This window comes from Planococcus citri, chromosome 5 (assembly GCF_950023065.1).
Source record: "Planococcus citri chromosome 5, ihPlaCitr1.1, whole genome shotgun sequence".
NCBI classification, from domain to species: domain Eukaryota; kingdom Metazoa; phylum Arthropoda; class Insecta; order Hemiptera; family Pseudococcidae; genus Planococcus; species Planococcus citri.
Window position 1 is genome coordinate 2,728,725 of NC_088681.1, and position 16,348 is coordinate 2,745,072.

The window sequence follows — 16,348 nt, forward strand, 5'->3', positions numbered from 1 at the left end:
CCAGCAGTCAACTTCGTAACGTATTGAAATTAGTTTGCAGAATGAATTTTGACTCTCCATCTTAGATTGATGAAATTTTGGGGAAATTTCAAGTTTCAAAAATCTGCTGGGGGCTTAAGGAATTTTCAATAAGTCGCTGGAGGCTCCAAAACGTCTTGAAATTCACCTGCAGTACTTCGTAGCGTGTTGAAATTAGTTTTTAGAATAAATTGTAGCTTTACAACTCCAATTTGATGGAGTTTTGTGGGAATTTCGATTTTCAAAAATCGACTGGAGGCTCCAGAACTGCTCAAAACGGGTTGAAACCGTTTTCAATTGATTTGGCATGTCGAAAATAGGGTATATCCCAAATTTCAGCTTTCTCGGTCAATTTGGTAAAATTTTGATTTTTTCCCTCATTTTTGGCCTAAATTCGATTTTCAAAAATTCACCAAAAATCGAAAAACCCACTTTAGCACTTGAAATTTTGACAGGTGATAAATTTTTGCATGATCTTTCGATCTACCTTTGTAGAGTTTGAAAAAGTTCGTGCAAGTCCTATGTTAAAACGCAAAATCTGCGATTTCGGCTGACCTGTCAATCAAAATGGCCGCCATTTTGTAAGTAAGGCAAACTTTTCTTTTGGCAAGTTTGCTTTAAAATGTTCCTTAAGATGTCCCCTTTAAGAAAAAAGTTGTCCCGGAGGATCGGCGGGGGGGGGTGCAATTACTCCTATTGTCATGTGCCGGACTAATACCTTGTTATTTTAAAGCTGAATCGTCTCAATTCTCACGTTTTTTGAAATTATATCAGCTAGAGCTTAAAAAGTTCCTTACCTACTATAGACTCACAAGGGAACCTCTTGAGATGTCACACTCCGATTTGAACGGGATCGCGATTTTTGGAAAGAGCATAGTCTGAAACCCCCAAAACCAAATTTTCAGCAGCCCAAGTTCATTTTTCGATTTTTGGCGAATTTTTGAAAATGCAATGGCGATTTATGATTGTTCTTAAAAAGTACGTACTCTTGATCAATAAAAATGGTCAAAATAAGACCCAAAACTAATATTAATTACCCAAATCCCAATTTCACCATTTCCAGCCATTCTGTAGCCTCCAGCGAGATTTTTCAATTTCTCCAGAATTTTGAATTTGCTCCAGAAGGCGTGAATATGAAGTTGGGCAGCTAAAAATCGAGTTGTATATTACACTCGACCTGTTTAACGAGTTTATTCACATTTGAGCAGACTTTGGGAGTGACCCTCAAGAGTGGTTTTTGGAGGTGTCACTCTCGCTCCAAAACGGCTGGAAATGGTAGAATTTGCGCTCCGGGGTTTAGTTCTTAAAGAAATACAGCGATTCGCGCAAATTTCATAAAATTTCCACACAGTCGGGAAACTTTTGATTTTTTGGATTTTTTAATTTTGAAAAAATCTGGTCAAAAAACTACATTTGAGGTGTCACTCTCAAAATCGGCTCAAATGCGGATAAACTCGTTAAACAGGTCGAGTATAATATACAACTCGATTTTTAGCTGCCCAACTTCATATTCACGCCTTTTAGAGCAAATTCAAAATTCTGGAGAAATTGAAAAATCTCGCTGGAGGCCCCAGAATGGCTGGAAATGGTGAATTAGGTAATTAATATTAGTTTTGGGTCCTATTTTGACCATTTCTATTGATCAAGTACGTACTTTTTTTTTTAAAATCATAAATCGCCAAAAACAGTCAATTTTGAATTTTCAAAAATTCGCCAAAAATCGAAAAATGAACTTGGGCAGCTGAAAATTTGGTTTTGGGGGTTTTAGACTATGATCTTTCCAAAAGTCGCGGTCTCGTTCAAATCGGAGTGTGACACCTCATGAGGTTCCCTTGTTAGATTTTATAAATTAAGTTACAGCATTTTTTGTTTTTCCACCATTCTTCCCTACTCGTATTTTACCCTTTATTTTTAATGATAGGTAACCTAAGTATGTACAGATCATTTTTATTACAATTAGATATCTATAGCTGTTATTGAAGAACAGTTTATTTCATGTGACTTGATATTCAGCAACATGAGTATTTTATTTTGATATCAAGATAATTTTTTTTCATTTTTATGTACTTACCTATTGTAGGTAGGTACCTAATTTTATTTTTCAATCACTACAGATTAAAGTGATGACAGCGGGTATGCATACGCACTTGAATTTACACATTCCAGTAACAATCAGCGACGTTATCCTGAATGGGAATCCGAATACGTTATTTGGCCAATAATTGTCCTAAAATTTCAATTTCAATGATATATGAAGATGTATTATTAATTTTCATTAAATACCCAGAACCCAATCAAAATCAGATAAAATTTATACCAGTCGATAGTAAATTTTAATATCTTTAAATTATGTTTTATAAAAATTAACTCAGACCCCTTCGTCTTGCCAAAAAAATCGAAAAACCATAAAAAAATTACGCGACCACCATTATCATAATGTGGAAGCTTCTTCCAAGTGACGTCACACGCCTGGTGCGGAAAGAGGGAAGCAGTCGCGCTGTTTTTTCGCGTAAAACGGGTTTTGGTGTAACCTGAACCCAATCGCTCATTTCGTTCAGTACTACATATATGTGTATGATCTTATCGCTTACTTGTTTATACTTATACCTACCTATATTTCGAGAAGGAATTCCCCGCTGACTCACATCCGAACACATCATCAAAATACAAATAAGAATAATCGGTATATTTTTTCATTGCTTGACTCCCTGTCCCTGCCCATCTGTTATTTTCCTATCTTCATTTCGCACTAGAATGAGAGCGATAACTGCAGTAGAATAATCTTTATATCGCATTAGTTGGAAGTATACATTACACGTCAATGTTTCGGATATATATAGTTTTCGGTGAATTTGAAATATTTCAAAGTATCTATAATTATGCGTCTAGTTTAATGAATTCAATCAGTTGAAATTTTCAAAATTGATCTCGTAAAATTTAATATAGTTTTCGATCAACTTCTGATGAGATTTATCATTCAGGACAGACAGTGACTGGTCAAGTAAAGCTGACGATCGACTTTACCACAAGAATTAAAGGTAAGGGATCCTTTAACCATTCCTATGTTGTTCATAAAAATGTTTCTCAAAATATCGAGTTGTAGTTGGTATTTTCACCCCCCCCCCTCCTACTTTAGTAGAAATGGTTTATTGAAGGAATTGAACTGAATTGGACCTACATACATATATTCATTTATGGTTGATATTTGTTCAAAAAATACTTCATAAAAAAGTTTTGCATTTTTTGACAATTTTCTTATCAATTATTGATCAAAATCCGTGTTGGTAGGTAGGTAAGGAGGTAAGGTAGGTATACTTGTAATTTTTTTAAATATCATTTTACCATGGTTTTTCTTGTTTTCACAATTTAGTGATTGAATTTTCGATTTATCGTCGTTGAAATGAGTGTCCGGACTTTGGACATCATTCTGGATAAGCCAGATAAGGTTTATTACCCAGGAGAAATGGTAACCGGGAGAGTTCGACTGGTGCTGGATTCTTCAAAAAAAATCAGAGGTAAATAAACCAAACGTGTCATTCTGTCGAGTAGGTATAATAATTGAAGCCTTATGCCTCGTGATAACCATGTAATTTGCACGTGCAGCTGTTCAACTCAAGCTTAAAGGAAAAGCAGAGTGTAAATGGAATGAACGAGAAACCTACCGTGATCACGAAGGTAGAAGTCGTTCCAGAACAAGTTGTCGAAAATCATCCGAAACCTATCTAAAAACTGAACAATGTTTGGTTGGAGGAAGAGGTAGGTAATAATCGAGATTAATTTTTTTATGAAATGTTTATTCCCAGTAAAATAATAATTTCGAGTCTCGACGATTATTTAGGTAAATTTGAATTGGCTGCTGGAGAACATATTTACCCATTCAGTGTGATGTTGTCAATTCGTGCTCCATCCTCTTTCAGCGGTTCTTACGGAGGAGTCTCGTATTATGCAAGAGTAAAAATTGATATCCCAATGGGCTTCGATAAAAAAGAACGAACCTGTTTTAACGTACTCAATCCTCTAAATCTCAATTTATTTCCTAATTTGAGAGTAAGTTCAAGGCCTACATTTCTTATTACACTTAAAAAATATTATTTTAAATTCGTTTCTTCGTATTTGCTTCTAGAATTCGTATAAAAACGAGAAAAACAAAACGTTCTGTTGTCTGTGGTGTGCCAGTGGTCCTCTCACCATCGTTGTGCATTTACCCAAAACTGGATTCGCTCACTCAGAACCAATTCCAATCACTTTGGAAATCGACAACGCCAGTTCCTATACCGTAAATGCGGTTCATATTTATTTGAAACGAGTCAGTATTATCTTGCATGAGTAAAACCCACATTATCGTTGAAAAATTTACACGATTTGTTCGTTGATTAGGAGATAAAATGGACAGCGGAGGGATGCCATAAAAAAGAAGATATAGAACTTCATAAATTAAGTTTAGGACGAGTGGAAGAAGGAAAGTCTCATACTTGGAGTGAGAATTTTTCGATTCCGCCCGCTACGTACCCGAACTTGGAAGGTTGTTCGTTCATTAAAATAAACCACGAATTACACGTAGGTGTTGTTATCGTCTCGTTAAGTCGTTATCATACCTGCCGGAGCAAATTATCAATTCAAATAACCTCTCGAACTCGTACAATTTTACAGATCGAAGCTGACACTAGTGGGTTTTTTGATCCAGATATGCATATCCCAATCACAATCGGTGACATCTCTCTGAGCGAAGGTGAAGACGCAAACGCTTCCATTAATACCCCTCAACCTCAAACCTATCCAAACAACATGCCCTATAATCCTAACGTTGGAATGCAAATGCCACCACCAGGAGTACCCATGAACCCGGTCCCTTCACCATATCCAACTCCAGGTCAACCAGCTACGAATTACCCATACCCAGGAAACCAATCTGGTGGAGCGCCTTTTGTAGTACCTGCTCCAAATCCCAATTTCATCGTACCTTATCCGTATTCGAATGCTGGAGGAATGCCTCAAATGCCCCTTCATCCTACTGCTCAAGGATATCCTCATTCGAATTATCTTACTGGCACATACCCGGTTCCAGGAGGTGCTGTTCCGGCGCAGCAGTATCATCCAGAATTATCGCGTCAGCCGGCTACTAATCCTGAGAGTGCTCAGAATGCTCCTCATCAATGGGTCACGTTCGAGGATGCCGCTGGCGACAGTTTAAAACTTCCGATGCAGCCATCGCATTTATTCTCATCATCTCGTAAGTACCTACCTATATCTCGAGTGTTTGTTTCGAAAACAATTTTTCTAGGAAACAGAAATTAAAACAAAAAGGGTGTGTGAAATTTTTCAAGCAACAGAAACTGCAACTTTTGCTTCTGTTCTCAATTTTTCCCCATCATTTTTTGCCTGAGAAATGAAAAATTCACCTAAAGGTGTTGGACTGTTGGCAGGTGTACAAAACTATAATTAGGTACCTATACTTGGATTTTTTTTCGTGATTTTCAAAATCATTTGTAATTAATTATACACTTTTCTCTTTCAACTGAAAATTGACAATTTTCCATAATTTCCGTTGAGAGTTGTAAACGATGTAAACATTTGAAATTTTCCTTGCGTGTCAATAAGGTCATTTTTGCAATGATTTTTTGTTGAGCTCTGCCAAATTTCAAAAAAGAACTTAAAAACAATTGAAAGACAAATTACTCTCAGTAAAGCGTTCGCAAACTCGAACCATAATATTATAATGTACCTATGTACATACTTGCGTAAGCTTATTGGCCATTCAATCAAATCAGCCAGATCTTAGGTGCTCCAGTTTCGCTTAGGACTTCTTTGTGACGTTTTTGGGAGCACGAATCTCAACTTGATTCGGTGCCTATGATACCCTCACTGGTTCTCAAAATTTCCAGAAAATTGAACAGATTGTGTGAATCATGTGACATGCACTTTTTGTCAAAAATACCAAAAAATTTCGCATTTTGCCAAAATTGCCTCAAAATAATTGTGATTTTTGCTGAAAATGTCATTTTTTTGAATTCTTCCAAAATTGTCGATGTTATGATTTTTGTTTGTAAAATTGGAAAAAAAATGTCGCTTTTTAACATAGCTCCTGAAAAAGTCTAACATTATTTAAATTTTCTTCAAAAGTCTTGCTTTTTATACCAGAACTTGCCAAAAATCCCCAAGTTTCGCTAAAATGATCAAAGTCTCGCTTTTTGTTAAAAAGGCTACCTATAGGTGGATAAGTATGGTGAATTTGCCCCGAGAGCTTCAGGGTTGATATTTGCATGGAAGGTGGGTACCATTTTGAGCACCTTCCCTCAAGAAAGTTTCAGACCCACAGACACCCCCCCCCCCCGTTTATGAGAAACTCCCTCTTTAATGAAATTACAATAAAAATTATTTTCTCAGCCCCGTGTGAACCGATTTTTAAAATTTTTTGGTATGTTGTAAACATCTAGATATAAGAGATATCCCCACAAAAATTTTCACCCCCTACCCCCCGTTTTCCCCTCAAAATGGCGTTTTTTAATTTTGTTTACCTACCTGTTTTAGCGATGATCATGATTCGGCACAAAAATGGGAATAACATTTTTAAGTGTGTTTTTGACCCCTAAAAAACATATATTTTTTTCAAAAAAAAATGTTGGTGGGTCGTGGTCAAAAATTGAAAAAACTTGTAGAGGGGGTAAAAATGGATTCTGGGGTAAATTATTGTTTTTGGTAAACGAGGTGTCGTTTCCATATGAATCGAACCCCCCGAACACGAATATGACGTCCAATTTTATGCTACCCTCATCCACACCCTTCCAGTGCCTCTGCCACCACCTCAATTTTCACTATACATTAAAAGTTGAGCTATATAATAATATTGATGTCGTCTTCATCTGAATCAAACAATCCGAACACGGATATGACGTCCAATTTCATGCTACCCTCAACCACACTCCTCCAGTGCCTTTGCCCCACCTCAATTTTTACTATATTGAAAGTGGAGCTATTTTCATAATAATGGTGGCGTTTTCATGAGACTCAAATACCCCGAACACGAATATGAAGTTCAATTTTATGCTACCCTCATCTACACCCATTTGGTGCCTCTGCCCCATCTAGACAATAAATGTTTTTGCTAACTCCGATCAATCATCTACCAATACCTAATTACCTACTTGACTTGGGTTGTTATTACTATTAAAAGTATGTTTCGCGAAGGTTGAAAACTAAACGACGTACAAAAATCGCTGAAAAGAAGTAAAAAATGGCATCGCAAGGTTCAAACCATGGAAACTTTAACATTCACGTTTCGAGGTTTCCATTCGTGCCAAAACAACACCAACATTATGAAAATAGTTTTACGCGTTTTAAATATGTAGTAAAAATTGACGAGTGGTCTGTAGCCTGGGAGGGGGATGAATGAGAGTAGAGCACTATAATTGGACTTCATATTCGTGCTCGGGGTATTCGATTCATATAGAAACGATACCATTATTACGAAAGGAGCTCGTCTTCTGATATAGTAAAAATTAAGGGGGGGGCAAAGGCACCTCCCGTTTACCAAAAACAATAATTTACCCCAGAATCCATTTTTACCCCTCTGCAAGTTTTTTTAATTTTTGACCACGACCCACCAAAAATTTATTTTTGAAAAAAATATATGTATTTTAGGGGTCAAAAACATACTTAAAAATGTTATTCCCATTGTTGTGCCGAATCATGATCACCGCTAAAACAGGTAAACAAAGTTTAAAAACGCCATTTTGAGGGGAAAACGTGGGGGAGGGGGTGAAAATTTTTGTGGGGATATCTCTTATATCTAGATGTTTACAACATACCAAAAAATTTAAAAAATCTGTTCACACGGGGCGGAGAAAATAATTTTTATTGTAATTTCAGAAAAGGGGGGCTTTCTCAAAAACGGGGGGGGGTCTGGAGGTCTGAAACTTTCCTGAGGGAAGGTGCTCAAAATGGTACCCTTCTTCCATGCAAATATCAACCCTGAAGCTCTCGGGAGCAAATTCACCATACTTATCCACCTACATAGGTACTCGTATATAAGTTAGCCTTTCCAAAAAGTTTCAAAATAGCCCAACTTTTTAATACTGAAACCCTATTTTTTGAGTATTTTTTTGTAAATTTTTTGGTTCTTAAAGTTGTGGTTGTTTTTGTTGAAAATTGAGTACGAACCCTGAAGAAACGTAGATACCTGCTTATTACGAAACACTGTACCAAAATTTGAGTCCAAATATCATAGATAACTTTTTTGTACATATCTATAGTACCTACCTACCTATTAACGTTCTTTTCTAATTTTTTTTTCAGCTTCTGCTCCTCCGTTTTAAGTCGAATGTGGCGTACAACTTACCTGATTCTGAATATTTCCAATAATTCTAAAACAGACTTTTATTTCTAGATATTTCGTACATAGGTACTTATGAAAGTTTAACTAGTCCTATTAATTTATTTATGGTACCTTTTTATTTTAATGTTGAGTTTTGAATAAGTATAGTGGTTTCAATTTTCAAGTCTTTTGAAATTACATATCGGAGCTTATTGAAGATTGCCTTGGACTGAAATTTCATAAATTTAAGTTACAGTAGGTGTTTTTTGTTTTTCCATCGTGCTTACAATTAGTCTAGGTACTCGTAGTTTAAGCTTTATTTTTCAAATTTTTATTATTAAAGAATAGTTCATTTCATGTGACTTGTAATCATTAAATATCATGACCTAATAATACTTATAAAAACTGTGACAAAAAGGTACACAGATAAACCTATCTTTTTTCTGCATTTTCGCACTAAAATGGAAGCGATTTCGCTCAAATTTTTTTTACAATATATACCCACCCAGTAAGTAGTAAGAACCCCGCAATTAGTTTGGTCCCAGCCCCCTCAGGGGGCGGGTGGGGGGTTTCCATTATTTTTACATTATCTCGAGGTACTCAACTTCAGCAGCCCATTCCTCCAAAACTATGATACTTTGATCAAAACTGATTTCACAGTTCGAAAGGGCATTGTATTTAGAACTTTTTAAGCATTTTGAAATTTTCAAAAGTTTAAAGTTGAACTTTCAAATTGAAAGTTCAAATTTCAAAATGGCGCTGTAAGTGGGAGCTACCATTTAAAATTTTGAAAAAATTTCCATAGATGTACCTTTTGATGCTTTTTCGAAATATTTAAGTTTCGAGATGGGATTTTTCAATGGAGAGGGAGCACCCCCACCCCCCAATTTTGAGCGAAACTTTCGAAAGAAAATCTGGGGCATGTGATATATCGAATTCTATGTTTTTGGTGACGATAAATACGAATATGACGTCAGATTTTTGATAGGACCTCATCCACAGCCCCCAGCACCTCCCCAAAGGGGGCAAAAGTTCAAAAAAGTGTTTTGTTCGTGTGACACATGGAATAGTATGTTTTTGGTGACGCTGAACACGAATATAACGTCAGATTTTTGATAGGACCCCATCCACGGCCCCCAGCACCTCCCCCAAAGGGGGTGACCCTCCAAAAAAATGGTTACATTCGTGTGACACATGAAATAGTATGCTTTCGATATTGCTGAACACGAATATTGCCTTGGTTTTTCGAATCGATTTCACCCATGGCCCCCAGAACCTCCCCCAATCGGTAAAAGTCCAAAAAAATTGTTGGGGGCCGTGGATGGGATCCTATCAAAAATCTGACGTCATATTCGTGTTCAGCGTCACCAAAAACATACAAATCAATATATCACATGCCCCAAATTTTCTTTCGGAAGTTTTGCCCAAAATTGTGGGTGGGGGTGCTCCCCCACCATCAAAAGATCCCATCTCGAAACTTGAATATTTCGAAAAAACATCAAAAGTTTCGTCTATGACAATTTTTTCAAAATTTTAAATGGTAACTCCCACTTACAGCGCTATTTTGAATTTTGAACTTTCAATTTTAAAGTTCAACTTTCAACTTTTGAATATTTCAAAATGCCTAAAAAGTTCTAAATGCAATGCCCTTTCGAACTGTGAAATCCGTTTTGATCAAAGTATCATAGTGTTGGAGGAATGGGTTGCTGAAGTTGAGTACCTCGAGGCAATGTGAAAATAATGGAAGCCCCCCCACCCACCCCTTGAGGGGGCTGGGACCAAACTAATTGCGGGGTTCTTACTTACTGGGTGGGTATATATTGTAAAAAAAAAATTGAGCGAAATCGAAAGACATGACTTTCAAAATCGCCTTGGAATGACCCTGGAAGTACACGTCAATGTTTTCGGATATATATAGGTTTCGGTGAAATTGAAATATTTCAAAGTATCTGTCTATAACTAACTATGTGTCTAGTTTAATGAATTCAATCAGTCGAAATTTTCAAAATTGGTCTCGTAAAATTGAACATAGCTTTTGACCGACCTTTGACGAGATTTATCATTCAGGATAGAGACAGTGGCTGGTCAAGTAGGTAAAGCTGACGATCGACTCTACCGCAAGAATTAAAGGTAAGGGATCCTTTAGCCATTCCTATGTTGTTCATAAAGAAGTTTCTCAAAATATCGAGTATCATTTAGAAAATTATTGTGATTATGTATTTTCATAATTTTAGCAAAAAACTTTTTTTTTTGACAAATTTTGACAATGAAACTATAGACTATAGGCTATATAGGCAAATTTCTGAAGAAAATGAGACTTCATGAGAATTTTTTGCAAGAGAACGAAAATTTCATGCAATATTTGGCAAATACGAGTACTTATAGGTCTGTTACAATTCTTGACAAAAAGGTCAGGTTTATAGTCAGGTCTCAATTGCATATCCGCTCGCTATTCATGTTGAAAGCAATTTTATGATTGATTCTTGTTCTACACACTAGAGCGAGTAAATTTAGCTTGTATGCCTATTGTAAGAGGGTAAATTGACTTAAAGCAGTGATTGGTAATGTGACTTACGATGGTTGCTATTGTGTTGTTTCCAAGAAATATCCCTTAGAGTATTTCTACTAAATACTCACCGGAATACCTCACATGCTCGGCTAGGGCGTGAGTAGGAAATGGTTGCTTTTACACTCTTAACATATGATCATACACACCATAAATAATAACAAGTTATACACGAGAATAATATTTAATGTGTGCAATATTAACAACACGTTACAGGTTTTACATAATCACATATTCTATGTATTTATGTACGTTAACAAGACACTTTCTTAAACTAAATATACACACGTTGGTGTTACACACTGTGGTGTAGGTTTGGATAAGTGATCTCCTCTGGCAAGGAGATCTAACTTATTCACACTGATATGTGCAAGTACTTACCCAGAGTGGCGACGAGTAGATCATCACTCCTTCTCGTCTCTTAATTGGTTTCACTAATAACTAACTAAAACTAAAGCACTAAATATAACACTTAACACTCGAGAGTAAAAACTTATACTTAAATGACTGCATTAACCCATTAACCGTGAATAACATACCCGCGTGCACTCGGATACATTACTGGCGTTCTGTACTCTCGTCGCTTGGCTCGTATGGCTAGCTGACGAGAATACAACGCAGTGTTGCCTTAGTGCAACGCAGTGTTACCATGTGGGCGAGCCCTATACATACCACGTACGGCATAGTAGTATATCACATATGCCCCTCTGAGGTTTGCTCGATGGCGTAACCAGCGGAGAAAAGCACGGATAAAAACATGATATACTATGCATGTACGTGGCAGCGGAGCTGTCCCCCTGCCCCCCTGCGTTTCTACGATGAGAATGGCAGAGGCATACGGTAAAGAATAACTTAGACAAGAGAAAATAAATTAATCGACCATCAAGGCCCAGCAACAGGTTCATGTATAGGTGGTACCGCGTAATAATCAAAGAATGGTATTCAAATTTCAAATTTTGTGCTTGGTAGCCTCGCTGCATTGGATATATGTATATGTAACATCTTGTATGTTACGTCCATTTTTCGAAATCGCTCACTGCGACGTCTGCAAGAAATCTGTCATTTTTTGAGGTTGATAATGCGAAAAGTGGCACGTGCCTGCCGGATCGCGATTATCGATATGCAAAATAATGACACAGCGATTTCTGCAATTCTCGCAGAGGATTCGCAGGCTGGGAAACCTGTTATTATAGTATATCCTTCTTGCAGCGTTGTCCGTCTGAACATATTATAACACTTTAATTGTGTTAAAATTGGCATTTTTGATAACATGAAAGCTCGAACAACACCAACTACGAAAAGAAACTGGCTTCTTTAATTGAAGCTGTGTCATCGGTTTCGTGTGTGTCATGACTTGCAGAAAGGTAGTCATCGCTACATCTCATGCTGGAACCCGTAACCGGTTCCGTGCAAGTCATGGCATTATCAGGCAGCGTACCTGTCCTTTTCGGTAACGTCATCACCCGCGGAATCCTCCAGGACCATGCCTGATTTCTTCCAGATACGGGGTGCGTACCGTGGCAGAGTACCAATTATTAATATGTTCTTATGCGGCTCCTTTTGATGGTTCGTGAACCATGCTACCAAGTTCCTCTCAATTCCCTAGGTGTCAGCATCCCATTTGGACATACTGTAACATCTTGTATGTTACTTCCATGTCACGTGGTCGCCGAATACAATTCAACGATTGTTCAACGAATAGTCACGTGTTCTGTTCTTTTTTTGGTAATCTTCGCCTCCCAAGTGAGGGAGATACCGTGGCAGAGAACCGATTATGGTGCATGTCCTTGTATGGGTTTCAATTGGTTCAACGACCAAGATTGCTGATCAGCGGTCTACCTGATTTAAACATGCGCTTATAACACCTTGTGTGTTACAGTTCATTTTTTGGATCACATCGCCAATGATCAAGGTAACAATCGCCCTAGCAGGCGGTTCTTTCCATTGGCAATGGAGATGGCAATACCGTGCTCTCGAACAAGCTGCAGTAACGCAGGGTGTCGGCATGGTATGCCTCCATGGCAGAGGACCAATAAATAGCATGTCCTTTTTTCAGGGCGTTATGGGTTCGTAAACCTCGACCACTAATTTACCAATTTTGAACTTGCTGTAATTGTGAACCAGTTCGAATAATACCTTGCATCTACTCGGCGGTAGTTGCATTTACCAACACGGTAAAAATAAGCTCTCCGAGCATACCAATATAACACCTAGTGTGTTACGGTCTATTTTCGGTAATATCATCTACACAGCCCAAAGGTGAAGAAGTCTTTGAGCACAAGTCTCCTCAAGATCTCGCAATTTGATGGTGACTTGTCCCAAGTTCTCAACATCTTGGCGCGTAGACGTACCGTGGCAGAGAACCAATTATTAATATGCTCCTAGTGGAGGTGTTACGAGCGGCTTACAGAATCCGACCTGATAGTCGATTACAGCGCATGCTTCAACTGGTTGTCATTACAAGCAAGGTGACAAGGCCGAAATGAGCTTTCAGATACGATTCGACGATCGTTTTCCTATGGCTCGAAAGACTCGATCAGTTTATCGTGTGAGAACTACACCGCGGTAGTTCTAATTACCATCGCGGTAATTGTGCTCCCTGAACATTGTATCACCTCGTGGAGATACTATCTGTCATTTTTTGGTAATAACACCCAGCGTTGAAAAAATAGTGGGTGTTTACCCAGGCAGAGTACCTGTTGTCTTTTTGGTAATGGCCCAAAGTTTCCGAAAAAATCGTGCAGGATTTTAACAGCCACTTCGGTATTACCCAGGCAGAGCACCTGTTGTCGTTTTAGGTATCAACAAAACACGAGGAAAACAACGCGAATCCGTCGCTTCTTTATATCCTGCGATACCAGGGCAGAGTACCTATTAAATTAATGTTCTTCTAGGAGACTTGCGGCTTACATTTCCAACCTGAATGTCGGAGAAGGCGCTTTGCAACTGATCGTTTTATTTGAGAGGAAAGTCAGTTTATCTTTTAAAGGGACTACACCGCGGTAATCCCGAATACCATCGCGGTAATTCATTTAGCTCTCTGAACATTTGTAACGTTCTTGCGTTACGTACGAAATTGGAATTATTCACGGAGCCATCGGAACTCTGTCCAGTGGAACTCGCGCCGTCTCGGTTGGACGGGAAGCGTGATAATTCTTCATTTTAGGTCACGTTCGGATAGCGTGAGCTCGCCTCAATCTAAGACTCTAGAAAGAGAGAGGCTCGATAGGTATCGCGTATCCGATTCGTGCCTTGGCAGAGTACCTCTTATTTTAATGTTCTTGTGAGAGCGAGCGACTTACATTTCCAACCTGAATGTCGGATAATGCGCATTCAACTGACCCGTTGTTGCTTGTTGAGGGCTGCGGTCCAATAAATAAATAAATAGTTGCGTTCGACGACGCATCTTGTGTCAACCAGGACAAAAAAGAGTGCTCTTCAAACTAGCTACACCTACTGTGTGGCTTATATTGTTTGAAGAGACTTTGCGGCTTACAGTATCAACCTGTTTGTCGATTCATGCGCCATCTTGTCCTGAGGTGGAAAAGATATCTATTCAGACTGCGTGAAAATCGATTCTGGCAAATCAATTCTCGAGTTTGCACGGGGTATGGAATACCAATTCAACGATTGGTGTTCACGTGAGATAACTTCAACGAGTTGTCATCACGCTTAACGAATTGCAATATACGACGATATTGCATTAAGGGTTTGCAAAACACAAGAGAGAAAATATAAAGCAAAAAACTCTACGAAAATGCAAACAAAGATGTTACTAATAATAAAGTCGTTTCTACCTTCGACGAGGTAGTAACGGCTTGTAGGAACTATGTACAAATACTCAAAATTAATACTAGAACATAAAAAAGTAAAAAATACAAAACAACTAACAAATTAAGGTGACAAACACATCACTGGGTGAAAATTCAAACAAGAAATAATACGAAATGTTACAAAAGAGAATTAATACTAATCAAAGGAACAAAAACGTCATCACCGTGATACATCAATCACAAAAAAATTAAGTCTTCTAAAAATTAGTTCAAAACGAAAATACAAGTAACAGAAAATTCATACACGTAGGTATGTAATTTGAAAACAAAAGAAAAAGTAATTTTAACATGATATTTACATAACAGCCATGATGAGAGTAATAAGAAAAAACTTTGAAATATCTGCACGCAGGCAGGTTTGACAAAGAAAATACAAAATGCAAAAAACAAAAAAAAAAAATTATTTACAAAGAAAAAAAAATTTACAATGGTAGTATCGAAAAAACTGGTCATTGTGGTGCAATTCGAATGTCATCGACGTAAGTAAGCGGCGCGGTGACTCGTTCCAATTGGATCGTGAACGGATGTGCCGTCGGCGCTTCGTTAAGCGGTAGACGATTGAATTCCGTGTTCGGCTCGGGCTCATACCGCGACTGGAGTATCTCATCGACGATGGAATCATAGCGGTTGAGGGGACGTACCGTTGATCGCCGATGAACCTGAGTCCAGGTGATTTGTCGCTGATCGGTAGAATTTGCCGGTCCCTGGATTGGTTGAAGTTGCGGCTCGTCGTTGGCATTGCGGGTGATCTCATAATATCGCCGCTCTTCGCCGCTTGGCATTACCGTGATAATGTCGGTTACTTCCGGAGTTGGCGGCCGGCGAGTGAGAATATTCGGCTGGAACCTTTGACGACGCTCGACGGTGTCATCGTTCGGTGCGAGTAAACGTCTCAACTCTGGGTGCCACGGTGGAGTAATTGGCCATGGTCGGACTGGAACTTCGTTGCCTCGGACTGGCTCGTGTAACACGTCCAACGACGGCTTTCGAAACGAATGCCCTACTGGCATTTTCGATACTGTTGAAAAAATATAACGTATTAGAATTGGCAGTAAAAAACTCAACAAACTACGACGAGTTTGTAACATAGAGAAAAGACCACCAATTCGACGATTGGGATATAATTCTATTTTTCGATCAACTCCTGTTAGAGAAGTTCGAAAGTTGATGTATTGAAAGTTTCAACAATTCGACGATTGTGAGCTTTCAATCTGGTAGATTTGCCAAATTAAGTCTGTGTAGAGTAACAGCAGTGCAAACCACAGTATGAAATACTCTTTGTCGAGTTCAATTGAACGAGTTATTGTCGATACATAGAAGCAGTCATCTTGATTATGACATCTAATGTTTATGTGCGCAGTTTTTTCAGATAAGGCATACGTTACTGTGAATGCGTGCACTAATCTGTCAACAAAGCGCAGTATATAATAAATATCATTGAAGGCACACCAGCGTTCTTGAATATTCATTATTGCTGTAATCAAAATAATATCGACAAAGTAAATGAGATACATTGATTCAAAATCTTGTATTCTGATATCAAAATTGTACAAAACTGCTTATTACTACTACGACAGTGAGTTTTGGCAAATATAAGAGAACGAGAAATGATAATAATAA

The 16,348-nt window shown here is 38.1% G+C and overlaps 1 protein-coding gene across 3 annotated transcripts in view; it reads left to right on the forward strand.

Annotated features, from left to right (window-relative positions):
• The first annotated feature begins 474 nt into the window (after nt 1-474).
• The window catches only part of LOC135848268 (arrestin domain-containing protein 3-like), a 42,369-nt gene continuing 26,495 nt past the window's right edge, over nt 475-16,348 (forward strand). For 2 of the 3 annotated variants that reach the window (XM_065368145.1, XM_065368143.1), the window contains exon 1: nt 475-3,056. Coding sequence is in view for 1 of the 3 variants with exons in the window: in XM_065368146.1 (XP_065224218.1) it covers nt 3,419-3,533; nt 3,622-3,774; nt 3,857-4,065; nt 4,142-4,324; nt 4,396-4,575; nt 4,669-5,248; nt 8,311-8,330 (1,440 nt within the window). In the remaining 2 variants the exon portion in view is untranslated. Of the gene's footprint in view, nt 3,057-3,388; nt 3,534-3,621; nt 3,775-3,856; nt 4,066-4,141; nt 4,325-4,395; nt 4,576-4,668; nt 5,249-8,310; nt 8,687-16,348 lie in introns of those variants that run through there. The other variant, XM_065368146.1, reaches the window with a different exon arrangement.